We start from the raw sequence: 19240 nt of genomic DNA on the forward strand, positions 1-19240 counted from the left end.
CGGCACCACTCTAATCTAGACTGTGAATCCTATCAGATTGCATGGATCAGTTGGAGCGGCAGTTAGAGGCAATGAGGAATTTACAGAAGCTCGGTGACGTGATGGATGGCAGTTCTACAAAGGGAGAAAAACTACAGATACAAATCAGATAGATGGGTTACTGCCAGGAAAGGTAGGAGAAGGAGGCAGGTAGTGCAGGAGTGGCTATCCCCATTTCAATCAATATACTGCTTTGAAAAATGTAGAGGGTAATGGACCAACAGGGGAATTTAGCACGAATAGCCAAGTTTCTGGTACCAAGACTAACTGTAATGTAATGAGGGATACATCAGGTTCCAAGCAATCAACTGTGATAAGGGACTCTCTAGTCAGAGGCAAAGACAGACGTTTCTGTGGCCAACAGCGAGAAATCAGAATGTTGTGTTGCCTCGCTGGTGCCAGGATCAAGGATATCTTGAAGACAGTGCAGAATATTCTCAAAGAGGAGTGGGACGAGCAGGAGGTTGTTGTTGGCATTGGAACTAACGACATAGGAAGGGAAAAGAATGAGATTCTGAAAGAAGAATTTAGGAAATTAGGTAGGAATTTAAAACAGGTAGTAATATCTGGATTACTCCCAGCGCTACAAGCCAGTGGGAATAGAAGGATAGAGTAAATGAATGCGTGGCTGAGGAGCTGGTGCATGGGAGAAGGGCTCACATTTTTGGATCATTGGAATCTCTTCTGGGATAGATATGACCTGTACAAGAAGGATGGATTGCACCCGAATTGGAAAGGGTCTAACATACTGGCAGGGAGATTTGCTCGTGCTGTTTGGGAGGATGGGACCCAGGGAGATATTGAGGAAAGAGATCAGTCTGAGACTGGTATGGTTCTGAAAAGAATCAATTCAAACAGTCAGGAACAAAGCAGAGAATGAGGTAAATTAAACTGCATCTATTTCAATGCAAGAGGACTAACAGGAAAGGCAGATGAACTCAGGGCATAGTTAGGAACATGGGACTGGAACATCATAGCAATTACAGAGAAGTAGCTCAGGGATGGGCAGGACCGGCAGCTGAATATTTCAGGATATAAATGGATAGAAAGGGGGCAAGAGAGAAGGAGGAGTGAAGTTTTTCATAAGGGATAACAGTACAGCTGTACTTAGGGACAATATTCCTGGAAATACATCTAGGGAAGTTATTTGGGTGGAACAAAGAAATAAAAAAAAAGAGATGACCACCTTATTGGGATTGTACTGTAGATCCCTAATAGTCAGAGGGAAATGAAGAAACAAATTTGTAAGGAGATCTCAGTTATCTGTAGGAATAACAGGGTGGTAATGGTAGGGAATTTTAACTTTCCAAACATAGACTGGGACTGCCATAGTGTTAAGGGTTTAGATGGAGAAGAATTTGTTAAGTATGTACAAGAACATTTTCTGATTCAGTCTGTGGATGTACCTAAAAGAGATGGTGCAAAATTTGACCTACTCTTGGGAAAGGCAGGGCAGGTGACTGAGGTGTCAGTGGGGGAGCACGTTGGGGCCAGCGACTATAATTCTATTAGTTTTAAAACAGTGATGGAAAAGCATAGACCAGATCTAAAAGTTGAAGTTCTCTATTGGAGGAAGGCCAATTTTGATGGTATGAGGCAAGAACTTTCAAAAGTTGATTGGGTGTGGATGTTCGCATGTAAAGGGACAGCTGGCAAATGGAAAGTCTTCAAAAATGAGACCAGAGTCCAGAGACAGTATGTTCCCATTCGGGTGAAAGGCAAGGCTAGTAGGTCTAAAAAAATGCTGGATGACTAGTGAAATTGAGGTTTTGGTTAAGATAAAGAAGGAAGTATATGTCAGGTACAGACAGCAGAGATCGAGTGAATCCTTAGAAGAGTATAAAGGCAGTACAAATGTACTTAAGAGGGCAATCAGGAGGACAAAAAGGGACATGAGATAGTTTTGGCAAATAGGGTTAATGAGAATCCAAAAAGGGATTTTATAAAAACATAAAGGACAACAAGGGCGAAGGAGCGAATAGGACGCCTCAAAGATCAGCAGGGCAGCCTATTTGTGGAACCGCAGGAGATGGGGCAAGATACTAAATGAGTATTTTGCATCAGTGTTTACTGTGGGAGGAGGACATGGAAGATACAAAATATGGGGAAACAGATGATACATCTTGAAAAATGTCCATATTAGAGGTGGTAGTGCTGGATGTCTTAAAATGCACAAAGGTGGTAGATCAGGTGTACCCTAGAACTCAGAGAGCTAGGGAAGTGATTGCTGGGCCTCTTGCTGAGATATTTGAATCATTAATAGTTACAGGGAAGGTGCCAGAAGACTGGAGGTTAGCCAATGTGGTGCGACTACTTAAGAAAGGTGGTAAGGAAAAGCAGGGAAGTATAGACCGGTGAACCTGATATCAGTGGTGAGCAAGTTGTTGGAAGGAATCCTGAAGGATAGGATTTACATGTATTTGGAGAGGCAAGGACTGGTTAGGGATAGTCAACATGGCTTTGTGCATGGAAATCATGTCTCGCTAACTTGATTTGAGTTTTATGAGGTAGTAACAAAGAGAATTGATGAGGGCAGACTGGTGTATATGATCTATATGAACTTCAGTAAGGCGTTCAACAAAGTTCTTCATGGTAGACTGGTTAGCAAGGTTAGATCACATGGAATACAGGGAGGACTAGACATTGGATAAAGAACTGGCTCAAAGGTAGATGACCGTGGATGGTAGTGAAGGTTTGCTTCTCAAACTGGAGGCCTGTGACCTTCAGTGTATCACAAGGATTGATGTTGGGTCCACTACTTTTCATCATTTATATAAATGATTTGGATGTGAACATAGGAGGTACTTTAGTAAGTTTGATAACTCCAAAATTGGTGTAGTGGACCGCAAAGAAGGTTGCCTCATGATGTAAGGTCCTGGGGAGTGTTGCTGAACAAAGAGACCTTGGAGTGCAGGTTCAGGTTCATAGTTTCTGCAACGTGGAGTTGCAGGTAGATACGATAGCGCAAAAGGTGTTTCGTACGCTTTCCTTTATTGGTCAGAGCATTGAGTCAAGGGGTTGGGCAGGACACTGGTTAGGCCAGTTCTGGAATATTGCATGCAATTCTGGTCTTCCTCCTACAGGAAGAATGTTGTGAAACTTGATAGGGTTCAGGAAAGACTTAAGAATGTTGCCAAGGTTGGAGGGTTTGAGCTATTAGGAGAGGCTGAATAGGTGGGGTTGTTTTCCTTGGAGCGTCGGAGGCTGAGAGGTGACCTAATAGAAGGTTATAAAATCATGAGGGGCATGGACAGGGTAAATAGACAAGGTCTTTTTCCTGGATTGGGGGGGGGGGGGAGTCCAGAACTTGTTTATAGTGAGAGGGGAAAGAGTTAAAAAGGACCTCTGGGGCAAATTTTTCACATATAGGGTGGTGTATCTATGGAATGAGCTGCCAGAGGATGTGGTAGAGACTGGTCCAATTGCTACATTTAAAAGACACCTAAATGGGTACACGAATGGGAAGGGTTTAGAGGGATATGGGCCAAGTGCTGGCAAATGGAACTAGATTAATTTAGGATATCTGGTCGGCACGGGTGAGTTGAATTGAAGAGTCTGTTCCATGCTATACATCTCTTTGACTCTAATGATTCAGATACAGAGTCTTCAGTTGCATACTTTCATTAATTTTCTAACTTCCAGTCTTACCTATTAGCTAACTGTTAGATTTGTACTCTCTATCCCTTCCTGTTGTGGTCTGTTCATCATTTCCCAGATTAGTACTTTTCTCTTTGGCCTTGTCTTTGATTTACTACATCTTTCCATCTTGATTCCTTGTCTTCATTAATTTGGTTTTAAGTCCTCTGTACTTCCTTAGTTATGTAGCTTGCAAGAGCACCCACCCTGTTCCAGGTGGAGATTGTCCCTTCAGTTCACTTTGCCCAGTAACGGTGCCACTGCCCATGAGCCAGAACCCATTTCTCCCATACTAGTCTCCGAGTCACACATTTATCTCTTTAATCTGATATGCTGAATGACAATTTACACATGACTTGGGTAATAATCCAGAGACTTTGTCCAAAAGCCCTGAACCAAGCAGACAACACAGCTGTCTAAATTCAGGCTCTGTGCTGCAGGAAACAGCACCATTTTCTGACTGCACTGTTACCATCTACCATTACATTCCATTCTAGATGCCCATACATTTTTACGGCATTGTATACCTTGATCCTATGCTCAGTGGGCTACTCAATCTGCAACTCATTCTCATCCAAACAAACTCAAATAATCTCAAACTTGCCTCTCTTGCTGGACTCATCCCACCCAATCACTACCATCTTCCCACCCACACTACCACACTAGTTTTGCTCTGTTTTGTGTCTCAGGTATTTACTAATATTGAGTTCATACATTTGTAGTTAGGCATTCCAAGGTTATTTAATAATCCAGAAAATTCCAAAATCCAGAAGTACCTAAGTCCCAAACATTCTGCACTGAAGATGTATTCAACAACTCATAATTCATTAGGACTATAAATGCAACCTAACACATAGAGAACTGGAGATTAAGTTGAGATCATAAAGTATGAGGTTGATAGGCCAGTAGAACTCAATACAAGTAACAGTACATGTCATTTTATGAGAGTTTTTTTATTGTAGGGAAACCTTGGTAAATGGGCATGGATGCACTGAAAAAGTTTCAGGAGGATTTCGATAGCAATAGGAGTGAAATCACAAAAGAGGTGCCTAATATTATAAAAGTGCAAAAAAGCAGTCTCTATTGGCTGCACAACTACAAAATTTCAGGTTAGATCAACTCGGGCAGAATGTCAACAAAAGAAAGTCATACATACCCTTAATGGGCCTTTTACTTGGTCATCCTGGACAACATGTGTAGAACTGTCATGCTTAAAGATCACCTAGGCAATATAAAAATTATAAAACAGGCTTAGACATTCTGAAATTTCAATGAGGCATCATAGTAGAACTAAAAGCCAAACTTAACTGAATTAAGTTATAGATTTCTGGTGAACAGCAAGCAACATACCTTGACCTTTACCAATCGCTTCACGGTCTTAATTTTTGCCTCGCAGAAGGCACCACGGTACTTGGCACTAACATCCGTTCCCACTGTGAGATAGGCAGGCTCATCAGCTGCCTATAAATCAGAAAAATAATATATCAAAGTTAGAAAACAATCACGAATTAAAAATCAATTCAAAGCAGTTCGAACGAAGTCTTACATGGAAAATCCAAAATTGGCCTAAAATGGAACTTCAGAACACAGGCAAAAATTCATACTCAAGTTAAAACATTAAATTTGTTTCTCTCTTCATCAAGTTTTGCCAAGTCTGCTAAATATTTCTGGCACTGTTATTACCATTGCTCTGAAATAGTGGTTTCCACCTAAATCCACAGATCAATAAATTGATAGATATGGAATTAAGCCATAAAAAGGTCCTAGTCTGGTCTTTGTTTTGACATAACTAAAAGAAGAGATGAAAGTGAAGGATGTTTAATAAATGTTTTCAGTATTGCCCAAGCTTGAAGAAGTGGAAGATGAAATTAAGAAACCAGCATTTCCTACTGTAATTGCAGAAAAATAAAATGACCTAGCCATCCTTTAATTATATTTCCAACTAAACCTGGTGTTGTGTGATTTTTAACTTAGTCCACCCCAGTCCAACACCAGCACCTCTACATCGTCCTTTAATTCAAGAGTGAAAACAGAATTTGAAATGCCCTCTGACAGACAAAATCTGCTACTGGAAGTCCAGTGTAAGGGCATTTTAAGCGAGCATGTATATTCATGCCGTTATCCTCTAACACCCGTATACCAGCTGAATAACCAATAAATAGGCGTATTCTATCATCCAAACAAGATTTCCGTGGTTTAATTAGCACAGTACTATTAGATAGCAGTCAAACAAAAGCCATCTTTTGGCACTCAGGCATACCATGTTCAGTAACCAGTTTAACCATCTCCAGTCTACAAAAAAAAGCACAATATCCTAAATGTTTAAACTAAATCTGCCTCAATCTACCTTCATGCAGTAACATTGCTTCTGTGAAAGTATCAAAAGCATAAATCATAGACTGACACTTATAGCCAGATTCATAACAGAGGAGGACCAGTTGAATTTTATCATGCCTTTGATGGTAAATAAATGTCTCAAAAACATTTTCCAGGCAATGAAATACTTTTCAAATGGTACTAAGTGGTGCAATGTAGGAAACATGGCAACCAATTTGTATGTAGAAAGCTCCAATAAGAGCAATGCCTCATGCTCATATTATATTTATTGCTAGCTCTCATCAAGATTTAGACATTAATCTAGGTGCCAAAGACATGTGCCATTCTTCTTTGAAATGGTGCTGTAGAATGTCTCACGTCCACCAATAGCAGACAGACAAGTGGCATGCTTTAAAATCTAATGCAAAAAGTGGCCCCTCAAACAATGCAACAACCCCCATGTAGTGATTATCAATATTGAATTTTGCACCGAGGTTCTAGAGCAGTATTGTGAACCTGCAATTTTCTGGCTCAGAAGCAAGAGGGGTATTCAGTGAACCACTGTAAACATCTAATGATTCATCATGCAAGGTATATGGAGCTGATAAATTACAAAGAGCTTGACCAACCATCCTTTCAGGAGAGAACAAGATAAAGAGGGAAGAGTGGGTACTGCATCCACTACTTACTCTCCTACACTTGAGTTATGATCCAGAGAATTAACTCACATCATAAGGTAATCATATCTTCTCCAAGTATTAGTGCCATAATCACTTTGGAATTGTATTGTTGCAGATCTGTAACTGGTTAGAAACAAACTTTTATAAGATGTCAAATGATCAAGTAACTGATCAGAAAGTTTAGTGTCACATGTTTTTAAACTTTCATGTCAAAGATCCAATCCTAGTCAGTGATTAAAATTGAAATCATATTTTGAGGCAAGCAAAACAGTACACTACTGACAATATAGTTTAGCACTCCTGCTCCACAGCTTTGTTGTCAAATACTAATCTCACAAGCAACATCCAAAATACTCCATTTTCAAGCCTTTGGAGTTCACGACTGATTGAGTGCCATTTTTAGTGTCTCTTACATGCAACAGAACTGCAAACAATTTACAAGGTAGCATCATGTCTACAATGATAGTTTAGAAGTTTTTGATAAATTTGTTGCTTTTATGTTAAGGAGAAAAGCTAGCTCAGGTATCGAACTACTAATGCAGTATTGCAATATTCATTTTCTTATCAACTTCATTCTACATTAATGCAAATTCTTGTTTATAGTAGACAGCAAATTATATCCAGCCTGCACGTGACTAAATCATACAATACAAATAATCTGTCGCCTTTGACCCTTGAGCAACAGATAGTGAAACTCTAAGGATCTCTTTTTCACATATTTTATGGAATACATCACTGATATATACACAGCAACATATCTCATGACTAAGATAACAACCATCTAATGTTTTGGTATGTGATGCACTCTAGATTGCACACAGCCGAAATGTACTTTTCAAGCAAAATTTAAGAATATTTAAAACTACAGTACAGCATTAAATGAATGCTTTGTAACCAGGTTGTGAAGTTGAATTTAGTCAGGATCTTGAAAAAAACCCATATCAATCCCAATCAAACTGTTAAGTTCAAAAGACACTCAAATTCAGCACAATTTGGTACAATATGGAAATAAAATACTTCATCTCAGAATGCAGAAACAAACTGATCATATTTTTCATCCTGCACTTGCAAAGTTCCTATTAGAGACACAATAGAATTAATGCTTTTTGGTGAAAACCACTATACATGAAGACAAGCAACATTACTAGTATTTGCAAGGTTTGTAGCTCAGGTTGAGGTTTAGGGTGTAGGTTTGCTCGCTAAGCTGTAGGTGTGATATCCAGATGTTTCACCACCTGGCTAGGTAACATCATCAGTGGCGACCTCCAAGTGAAGCGAAACTGTTGTCTCCCGCTTTCTATTTATAGCTTTCTCCTGGATGGGGTTCTGGGGGTTTGTGGTGATGTCATTTCCTGTTCATTTTCTGAAGGGTTGATAGATGGCATCTAGATCTGTGTGTTTGTTTATGGCGTTGTGGTTGGAGTGCCAGGCCTCTAGGAATTCTCTGGCATGTCTTTGCTTAGCCTGTCCCAGGATAGATGTGTTTTCCCAGTCGAAATGATGTTTTTTTTTCATCCGTGTGGAGGGACAGAGGATCGTGTCTTTTTGTGGCTAGCTGGTGTTCGTGTATCCTGGTGGCTAACTTTCTTCCTGTTTGTCCTACGTAGTGTTTGTGGCAGTCCTTGCATGGAATTTTGTAGATGATGTTGGTTTTGTCCATTGGTTGTACTGGGTCTTTTAAGTTTGTTAGTTTTTGTTTGAGAGTTTTGGTGGGTTTGTGTGCTACTAGGATTCCAAGGGATCTTAGTAGTCTGGCTGTAATGGCATTTCAAAACAGAAGACGAAGCCATCATTCAGAACTTCACATTCCTGCAACACCCTCATTTTGCTCGATTTCCTCAATGCCTAAACATCCAACAACCACAACCTTCAAGGATAAACAATTCCAAAGGTTTACAACCAGTTCAAACAATATTTTTTCCTCGGCTCAAACTTGAAATGGCTAACTCTCTATCCCAATACTACAATCATAAACCCTCCAGTTTGGAAAAAAAATCAGCCTCTGAGAATTTATCTTGTAAAGACATCAAGGAATGAAATGGACTGTGCTAAGTCCACCAAAACTAACAGCACTAAATTGTCAAAATTCATGGGCGCTGTGTGTAAATTCACCGCCAGAAAATTTCGAAATTGCAGGAAAATTCAACTGTGACCAGAGGAAGTCACTCTTGTGGTAAAAGCTGTCAATGAGGTGAAGCTCTGAAAATCATTTGCTAAAGGACAAAATCAAACTTCACTGCAGAAAATAAAAGTTGATGACAGAGGGAGTAAGATGTTAACATGGACAGGCAACGGGCCAGGTGGTAGAAAACAAACTGTATCCACAAATGTATCTTTCTCCACTTGGTAGTGGAATTCTGCAGGGATCCATGCTGTGACCTCAATTTTGGACAATTTCATCAATGACTTCATTTAAAGGCATGGCGGCTATATTCACAAATAACACAACATAGTGGGAAATTATTCTGTGAGGACACAAGTTGATTGCAGATGATTATAAAGAGGTTGAATGAGTGGGCAAAATCTGGCAAATGTGAATATAAATATGAAATTTACTTTGGCAAGAAGAATTTTAAAAATATTAAAAATGGAGAACAATTACAGATTTCTGAAGTGTGGAAAGATGTTGGATTTCTAGTGCAAAATGTCAGTAAGCGGTTATACATTAAACCAAGAATGCTAAAGCGGTGTAATCCTTTATTACATCACATCATTGGACTCAAATCACTCACTCTATTTTTAATCACTTTAGATGTTGCCAAACTCGCTGTGTTTCTCCAGCACTTCATTTTTGTTCCAGGTTATCAGCTTCGGCAGCTCTTTGCGTTCAGAAAAGTAAGGATTGAACAGAGCATGAGTGAGGGTACATCTCAAATACTACATGCAGCTTTGGTTACTGAATTTTCGACTGGGTGCAACTGTACTCGAAATGTTCCAGAGGGGGTTGACCACACTGACATATCTTGATGAGCGAGTTGTCCTGTGAGGAAGGTTAGAAAGGCTGGGCTTGTTTTCACTGGAGTTTAGAAGACCGAGGGGTGACTTGGTCAAACTGCACAAGATCCTGAATGGTTTTGAAAAGGTGGACGGCAGATGAATACAACCACTTGTAGGTCAGTCGAGAACTAGAAAGCACTGTTTTAAAGTTAGGGATCACCCTTTGAGGATAGCATCAAGTATATTTTTTCTCCTCATAGCAGGATGGATTCTTCTTCGGCAAAGAAATCAAAGGTCATCAGGGATAGATGAAAATTTGCAATTCGAAGTACAAACACATCAGCAATGAGACGACTGGATAGTGGAACAGGCTCAAAGGTCTACCTCTGCTCTTATTTTGTATGCTTCAGTTAAACTTGACATTGCCAAGACCACATCTCAAATATTACATGTAATTTTAGTCTCCCAATTTAAGAAAGAATGCAAATTTGTGGAACTGGTTCACAGGAGGTTTACAAGACTGACACTGGAATGCGCATTACCCTGACGGGTAGATGGGAAAGGCTTGTATGTTTCTAAGAGACCTTAAAATACCTTTATGGGCAGTTTATTACTGTTCAGACTTATAGTTCCTTCTACAGATCCTCCCAGCTAATTCTGCTTAACAGATAATTTCTAATCAAACTGTTCAAAGATGTTCTTACGCACTTCAGGAGCAGGTGGCATTTGCACCATAGCCTCAGAGTGTCCCTACTTCTGAGCCATGATAACCCTGTTTCAGTTTTAGGTATTCTCTAATCAATCTGTTTAGAGATGGCATTTCACATCCAACTTAATTTGAGTTTTTTGAAGAAGTCACAAAGAGAACTGATGAGGGCAGAGCAGTGGATGTGATCTATATGGACTTCAGTAAGGCATTCAACAAGGTTCCTCATGGTAGACTGGTTAGCAAGGCTCAAAAAGTAGAAGACTGAGCGTGGTGATGGAGGGTTACTTTTCAGGCTGGAGGTCTGAACCAGTGTTGTGCCACAAGGATCAGTGCTGGTCCACTGCTTTTCATCATGCATATAAATGATTCCGATGTGAGTATAAGAGGTATAGTTAATATGTTTGCAGATGACACCAACATTGGAGGTGTAGTGGATAGCAAGGAAGGTTACCTCGGATTACAATGGGATCTTGATCAGATGAGCCAATGGGTTGAGGAGTGGCAGATGGAATTTAATTTAGATAAATGTAAGGTGTTGCATTTTGGAAAAGCAAATCAGAACAGGACTTACAGACATAATGGTAAGGTCTGGGGAGTGTTGCTGAAAAAGAGAGACCTTGGAGGGCAGGTGCATAGTTCCTTAACAGGTAGATGGGATAGTGAAGGAGGCATTTGGTATACTTTCCTTTATTAGTCAGAGCACTGAGTATAGGAGTTGGGAGGTCCTGTTGCAGCTGTAGAGGACATTGGTTAGGCCAGATATGGAATACTGTGTGCAATTCTGAGCTCACTGCTATAGGAAAAATGCTGTGAAACTTGAAAGGGTTCAGAAAAGATTTACAAGAATGTTGCCTGGGTTGGAGGATTTGAGCTAGAGGAAGAGGTTTAATAGGCTGGGGTTGTTTTCCCTGGACCGTCAGAGGCTGAGAGGTGATGATCTCACAGAGGTTCATAAAATCATGAGGGGCAAGGATAGGGTAGAAAGAAAAAGTCATTCCTCTGGGATGTGGGAGTCCAGAACTAGAAGGCGTAGGTTTAGGGTGAGAGGGGAAAGATATAAAAGGGACCTAAGGGGCAAACTTTTCACGCAGAGGGTGGTGCGTGTATGGAATGAGCTGCCAGAAGAACTGGTGGAGGCTGGTACAATTACAGCATTTAAAAAGGCACCTGGATGGACATATGAATAGGAAAGGTTTAGAGTGATATGGGCCATGAACTGGTAAATGGGACCAGGTTAAGTTAGGATATCCGGTTGGCATGGACGAGTTGGACCAAAGGGTCTGTTTCTATGCTGTACATCTCTATGACTCCATGAGATGGGTCTTGAATCCAGGCCTCCTAAACCAGAAATAGGGACACTACCGCAGATTACTCTTCTCTTTAAACACATCTTTGGAAAATATACAAGATAATCCTTCAACAAAATTAAATAGACATTACTAATGTCAATATTTCAGCAGCTAAGGTATTTTTAACTCCCCCTTTTTTAATTATGTTGGCTCTCAGGATAGCTTTTCCCACCATGTATATGAAAATCCATATGATACTAGAAGAGCAATCCAGAAAATTAGCAAGAAAAATATTGCTAAAAAGGCATTAGTTTCATTTTTTCAGGGGTCACCCAAGTTTGGAACCTTAAATATTCACTTTCTTTCATGTTTATTAACAAGGGGAGGGGAAAAGCTCCAAATCGGTGGGAGGCTGCAGCAGGTCAAGGAGGAACTAGCAAGACGTGGACAGAGAGAGAGGTAGTTGGCAGGTAGGGAGAGGAAAGTTGAAAAGAAGCTGTTAAACCTGTCAAAGGAATACTTAGAGCGAGGAAAAGTTGAAATCACCAAGTGAATATATTGCTCGCAAATGAAAATGGAATTTCTCACTTATGGCTACATGTGTTCAAAAACTAATAAATGGGGAAAAGAGATGCGGTGGATGCTATTGCAATGAACAGTATGTCAACTTTTAAATTTAAATCTGAGATGCAGCAGACAGAGTAGTAACCCCTCAGTTAAGGTCTACCAGCTTTGAGCATATATAATGGACACAAATTGGCTGTGACTTGTAGATGGCATGCTTAGGGCGACAGCTTGTCAAATGCCAAAATGTATATAGTTATTCTGAAGAAAATCTTTGTTGCTTACTTATGCCTGTTAGCATGTGCCAATTTAAATAAAATGGCATATAAGAAACACATGCATTCGGCTGTGTTAGAGTTTTATTTTAATGAAGGGTTAGCAATAATTAAGGATATTAATGAGTTCTTCTAATACTGCTTTTGTGCATATTTGCTCAAGTCCAAATACCCAAGAATTACTGTGTGACTGTATTGTCTAATCAGTTACACTGAAATAGAACTTTCAAAACCAAAAGGTTGCTCTTGAAACTCAAAAAAAGTAATTCTGAGAAAATGTTAAGAACAGCCCTTCAAAAATATTTCTTCCCACGATACAGCTGAAGGTCTTATCTCACTGACTCTTGCAATAAAGACTCACATGCAATTTGCGTTCTTAATTACCTGTTATGCCTAATATTGACTCAAGTTTTCTAGCATGCCTAGGTTGTAACAAATGTAAACATTTACCATTTTCTCAGTCTGCTTTTTTAAAAGAATGAATCCCTGCCTTTCCATTCTACATTTAATTTACCTGAATGTAAAACACCCACAAGTCCCTTCTTATTACATACTGAAGGCTTTTATTGTACATTGAACTTACATTACAGACACGTTGTTAGATTTCTTTTAAATTTCTTCCAATTATGAGCAAATCAATAACTTGCATTTATTGAAATTGCATGCATAAAGAATCCTTCAAACGCAGAGATTTTATGCTTTCAGTGTATGACTGTTTAGATCAATGAGCTATACTTGCTTTCAAGGTGAGTACCAAAGCTTCAGTTAAGTTGGATCACCACCAAGTGGGGAGTTCCACGTTTCAACCTTCCATAAAAGTCCGTACAACACAATCATTTGAGGAGAAGACAAGGAAGGTGTGGCCACTTGCATAAGTGAAACACGAGGAACAGTTAAAATGATGACAGCAGTCATCCAAGTCAAACATTCACTCGCATATTTAACATCTACACTGAGATTCATCCCTGGTGTCATCCCAACTGTTCACATTACGCCAGGTGAAGCCTGTGAATGGATTTTTAGCACATCATCCTTTCAGACTTCTGCAGCTATGAGTTGCTGAATATACGCATGAACTAAAGATTAAATCAATGAGAAAATCTAAAATTAGAAATGGCCAATCCAGCTGGTGCATCAAACATTTGCCTCAGAATTGATAGCTTGACAACTCTAAGACACTAAACTATCTCAAAACTACTGTCACAAATCATTATTTGCCAATGTAAATCAATGATCAGTCCTCCATATTATCTGTCAAGATAACATGTGTTTGACCTCTTGACAATTTCTGATCTATTTTGCCATTCCTCCATGGAATTCTTAGTTTTTTGAATAATTATTGCTCTGCGTAATTGAAGACTAGATTACACAACAGAAGATGATTACACATCTGCAAAAACACACTTTATATGTTGTAGCAATATTCCAAAAGAAAATGAGCCTGTTCCACTATTCAAAGATCATTCACCTCCATTTCCCACATGAAGCCCATATTTTTGACTGACTGCTTGGAGATAAAAAAATTCCAAAGTTTCACAACTTTTAAGTGGAACAATTTTGTATTTCAGTCTGACACAGACAACTCCTTATTGTGAGATTATAAACCCTTGTCCTTCAATCCGCAACCAGCGAAAAGATCTTCCCACCACATACACCTAAAATATTGAGAGACAATCCCTTGCCATCGGGAATCAGCATTAGACCTCTATTGCACTTTCTTTAAAGAAAACATATTCCTCTTTATTAAACAGTCTAAAATTTTACACTTCAGGTATGGTCTCACCAAGGACCGAAACAGAAAGGCTTCCTTACTCCTGTATTCCACATCTTTTGTCATAATAATTGATGTATTGTTTCCTTCCTGAATTGCTTAATGTATGGCATGTTAACCACCTACATTCAAGTACGAGAGCTTCCTGAATACCACAATTTCACCTGGATCCCCCTCAATAACACCAAATACATACACATACATGTAGGGTGGCAAGAACTGCAAGGTGGGATGAGCTTGGATAGCTTTTCAAATGCCAGCATGGCCACAATGGGTTGAACAGCCTCTTTCTGCCCTGTAAATCTATGTCTGTGTGCCAATTTGGATGTTTAGATAACATATCATCTGACATGTAAGGTAGCCTAATGTATATGCAAATTCAATTCACAAATGATTGTGTCTTCTGGCAACTCACTGAACCTTTGCAAACAACTCAGTAATATTGTACAGTAATGCATCAACATCGCATCAGAAATGTGATGTGGAGTTTTACATCTTCTAGGGGAAGTGATGACTTCATGGTATTATCACTAGACGATTCATCCAGAGACCCAGATAATGTCCTGGGAATCGATGTTCAAATTCCACCTCAGTAAATGGTAGAATTTGAATTCAATAAAAATCTGAAATTAGGAGTCTAATGATAACTATGAAACCATTGTTGATTGTCAGGAAAACCCACCTAGTTCACAATGTCCCTTAGGGAAGGAAACTGCCATCCTTACCTGGTTGGGGCTACATGTGACCCAGAGCAATGTGGTTGACTCTTATACTGCCCTCTGGGCAATTTGTGATGGGCGATAAATGCTGGCCTAGCCAGTAATGCCCTTACCCCATGTAAGAATAAAAAGTCAAAGATATTCAGTGTTACTGTCTTCTCTGATGGCAAGGATAGTGAAGAAATTTAAAAGTCAATACTAGTTGCTTTTGCATTCGACCCAACACTCCAGGAGAAATGTTATTTTCAGCAATGCTGTAGGTCCCTTACACCCAAATGTGCATCTGCTCAGAAACAAACACTGAGACAGAGAGCAGGAGCAAGGCAGGCAAAGCAAGGAATGAGGAAAGTTCCGAGCCCCAGAGGAGAGGCATTGAATCAATTAACCCAATAATCAATTATCCTGTCTCATTCGGATAATAGGGGTTCCTCTGTATAGCAGAAGCAACTGCATCTTAAATTAATCTCGTCCCACTTGCAAGCATTTGGCCCACATCCCTGCAAACCCTTCCTATTCATACACCCATCCAGATGCCTTTTAAATGTTGCAATTGTACCAGCCTCCACACACTTCCTCTGGCTCATTCATGTATACATCATCCTCTGCATGAAAACATTGTCCCTTAGGTCTCTTTCAAATCTTTCCCGTCTCACCTTAAACCTATGCCCTCTAGTTTTAACACTCCCCTATCATGGGGAAAAGAACGTGACCATTCACCCTATGTCCCTCATGATTATATAAACCTCTGTAAGGTCATCCCTCAGCCTCTGACACTTCAAGGAAAATAGCCCCAACATATTCTGGCTCAGTGGTTAGCACTGCTGCCTCACAGCACCAGGGAGGAGAAAATGAGGACTGCAGATGCTGGAGACGAAAGTTGAAAAATGTGGTGCTGGAAAAACACAGCAGGCCAGGCAGCATCCGAGGAGCAGGAGAATCGATGTTTCGGGTATAAGCTTAGGCCACTTTTGGAATACTGTGTGCAATTCTGGTTTCCCTCCTGTAGGAAGGATATTGTGAAATTTGAAAGAGTTCAGAAAAGATTGACAAAGCTGTTGCCAGGGTGGGAGTTAAAGGGAGAGGCTGAAGGGCCTATGCCCAAAACGTCGATTCTCCTGCTCCTCGGTTGCTGCCTGGCCTACTGTGTTTTTCCAGCACCACATTTTTCAACTCGCAGCACCAGGGACCCAGTTCAATTCCAACCTCGAGCAACTGTATGAGTAGAGTTTGCACATTCTCCCAGTGTCCAAGTGGATTTCCTCTGCATGTTCCGGTTTCCTCCCACAGTCCAAAGATGTGGTCAGGTGAACTGGCCACTCTAAATTGCCCATAGTGTTAGGTGCATTAGTCAGAGAGAAATGGGTCTGGGTGGGTTACTCTTCGGAGGGTCGGTGTGGATTTGTTGGGCTGAAGAGTCTGTTTCCACATTGTAAGGAATCTAATCTAATCTATTCAGCCTCTCCCTTTAGCTCCAACCCTGGCAACATCTTTGTCAATCTTTTCTGAACTCTTTCAAATTTCACAATATCCTTCCTACAGGAGGGAAACCAGAATTGCACACAGTATTCCAAAAGTGGCCTAAGCATTGCCCTGTACAGTTGCAACATGACCTCCCAACTCTCATAGTCCATGCACTAACCAATAAACGGTAAGCATACCAAACGGTAAGCTTCACTATCATGTCTACCCACAACTCTACTTTCAATGAACTATAAACCTGCACTCCAATGTCCAGAAACATTCCCCAGGACAGGAAAAAAAAAGTCTGGGTTCTCATGAGGGCTAATTAGTCGTATACCTTTGTTCAAATGACATCTGGTCACCATTTCTGAAAAAAAGCTCATCTAATAACATAAACTCAACATTGGCTTCACTATCGATGCCTGATGGCCATGACTGGACAGCAAAAGGGCAAAAACAACATGCAAACGGTGAAGTCAGTTCAAAACAAAATTATTTGCTACAATACCAAGAAGCAATTTTGAAATGTCTGACTTGTCTTAAAATAATACAGAACTTTGTTGCAAACAAGTATCAACTTGCCAGGTTTTAAAATTTAACACTAACTTCTGAATTTTATACCTTATCACATGTCAGTCTTCATGTTTAAAATTCATGCATTATTGTTCAAGGGCTATTGCCCCAACCATAAAACAACCAAATATCCTAATCTCATGTGCATGCCTTGCTCACACAAGGCTTTATTCTCCCTTCCCTTTCATTACCATCTAACATATGCATCATGTTCTTCACTTCAATACTAACCCCAGAAGTGCATTCTAGCACAATTTTCTGTCTGAACAGTTTTCTCCAAACTGTTCTGATTCAGCACCTAAACACATTTAATTCTGGAATAGAATAGTGGACAAGAGTGGATCCTTAACTGATCAATTTTCTATCTTCATAATCAATAAACAAAAACTAACATAATCCTTTCCTTTCAATATAAAAGGATCATGAAAGGTAGCTTTGATTCAGAGCCAGTTATGGCTTTATTTTCCCAAAGAAATAAATGATAATTTATAACAGACTATATTAGTGGACAATCATAAATAAATTAGTTGATTTTACTTATCTTCTCAAAACTGCAACCAACTGCTTCAAGCAATAAGGAAATGAAGCAACATACTTCAGGAAGACATGAATTGCTTAAATGGGCAAGCATATGGCAAATGAAATTTAACAAAGAAATCTGGTTCAAAGAATAAGGGAAAGACAATGTAAACTAGAAACACAAAACTGGGGATGCTGGGAATTGGGAGTAGAAACTTGAAAAACTGAAATTATTCAGAGGTCAGGTAGCATCAAAGAAGGCTAAGCTGAGTCAATTCTTGAAATCTGTGACAAAATTGAAGATGTGACAGATTTTATTTAAGTACCCAGTAGCTGAGTGGGCAGCACTGCTGTCTCACAGCTTCAGGCACCCGAGTTCAATTCTATGCTCGGGTAAAGCTGTGGGTACAGCTTGCACATTGTCCCTGTATCACTGTGGATTTCCTCCAGTTGCTCTGGTTTCCTCCCATAGTCCAAAGACGTGCAGGCGAGGTGGATCGGCCATGGAAAATGCAGGGAAAGGGTGGGTGCTTGTGGAATACTCTTCGGTGAGTTGGTGTGGACTCATTGGGCCAAATGGCTTGTTTCCACATTGTAGAGATTCTAAGATACACAAGCAGGAAAGGGAATGGGGTGGGGGGGGGGGGAAGAAACAACAGGAAAAGTTCTGCAATAAGCTGGAATATAGAAGAAATTAAAATGATAGAAGGGGTACTGGTCCAGGATAAAAGATGGGACAAGTAAAGAAACAAAAAGGTAATTTCAGAATCACCACTGAATTGTACAAATGCAGGACAAGTTGGCAAGGCTATTAAGAAATCTATGGGATCTCCAACTATACAGACACTAATAATGGACATTTACTCGAGTTATATAGCACTATATAAATGCTACTGTGTGTGTTGTTGTTTATAGTACAAAACCAACTAAGTTATGCTAATCCATTATAAATAATTACAATTAATGCAGGATGTGCTGGCAATACTCAACAGGTCAGGAAGCATCGGTGGACAGAACCATTTCAGATCACTGATCTTTCCCCAGAATACATAAATCTGCAATGTCAATTCTCTTGTCTCTGTGGACATTGCAGACCTCTACTAGAACTTAGCCTTATTTCATACTTCCAGCATCTGTGGTATTACTCTAGTTAACTTTGCCTTGATGAGTCCCAGGTACTGTATTCAATGGGTCAGCAAACTTCAGGAAGACTACGGAGAAAAGGCAGAGGAATAGGACAGATTTTTTCAAAGGGCTGAATTGCCTCTTGAATTTGAGTAAAAACAGGAGAACAGAAAACCATCAATTACAGCTTGGTGGTGGTGGTGGTGGTGGGGGTGGGGGCTAAAGAAATGCTTTGATATAGAATATGTACAACCAGTGAACCATCTCTCACAATTATTACTGCAGAAAATTTCCCAAGAACGGCTGCAGCCATTAGAAAAATCTATGCAATATGAGGAAGAAAACAACTGGTATACGTTGATGTAGGAGGGGAGAAGGCTCACGTGAAGCTTAAATATCAGTATAAATCTGTTGGACTAAATGCGTCTTGTTATGCTCTAGTTATTTCGCAAGGCGATTCATCACCTATGTTATATTTTAAATGTATTATGCAGATGATTTATGAATGTTACTGTAACAAGCAACAATTTTCTCATTTTGGCTACAAACATATTAAGATTGCTGCAAAAACAAAGCACTGCCAAAAAAAAAATCACTTATCCCAAAATGAATAAAACTAAGTGAAAA

At 39.8% G+C, this 19240-nt stretch overlaps 1 protein-coding gene across 7 annotated transcripts in view; it reads right to left on the minus strand.

Annotated features, from left to right (window-relative positions):
• arid4a (AT-rich interactive domain 4A) overlaps window positions 1-19240 on the minus strand; it is a 157205-nt gene that overhangs the window by 116004 nt on the left and 21961 nt on the right. For all 7 annotated transcript variants that reach the window (XM_060829120.1, XM_060829116.1, XM_060829117.1 and 4 more), the window contains 2 exons: window positions 5026-5136; window positions 4832-4897 (listed from right to left, as the gene is read on the minus strand). In XM_060829120.1, coding sequence (XP_060685103.1) covers window positions 4832-4897; window positions 5026-5136 — 177 coding nt within the window. The remainder of the gene's footprint in view (window positions 1-4831; window positions 4898-5025; window positions 5137-19240) is intronic.

This window comes from Hemiscyllium ocellatum, chromosome 8, assembly GCF_020745735.1.
Source record: "Hemiscyllium ocellatum isolate sHemOce1 chromosome 8, sHemOce1.pat.X.cur, whole genome shotgun sequence".
NCBI lineage: Eukaryota > Metazoa > Chordata > Chondrichthyes > Orectolobiformes > Hemiscylliidae > Hemiscyllium > Hemiscyllium ocellatum.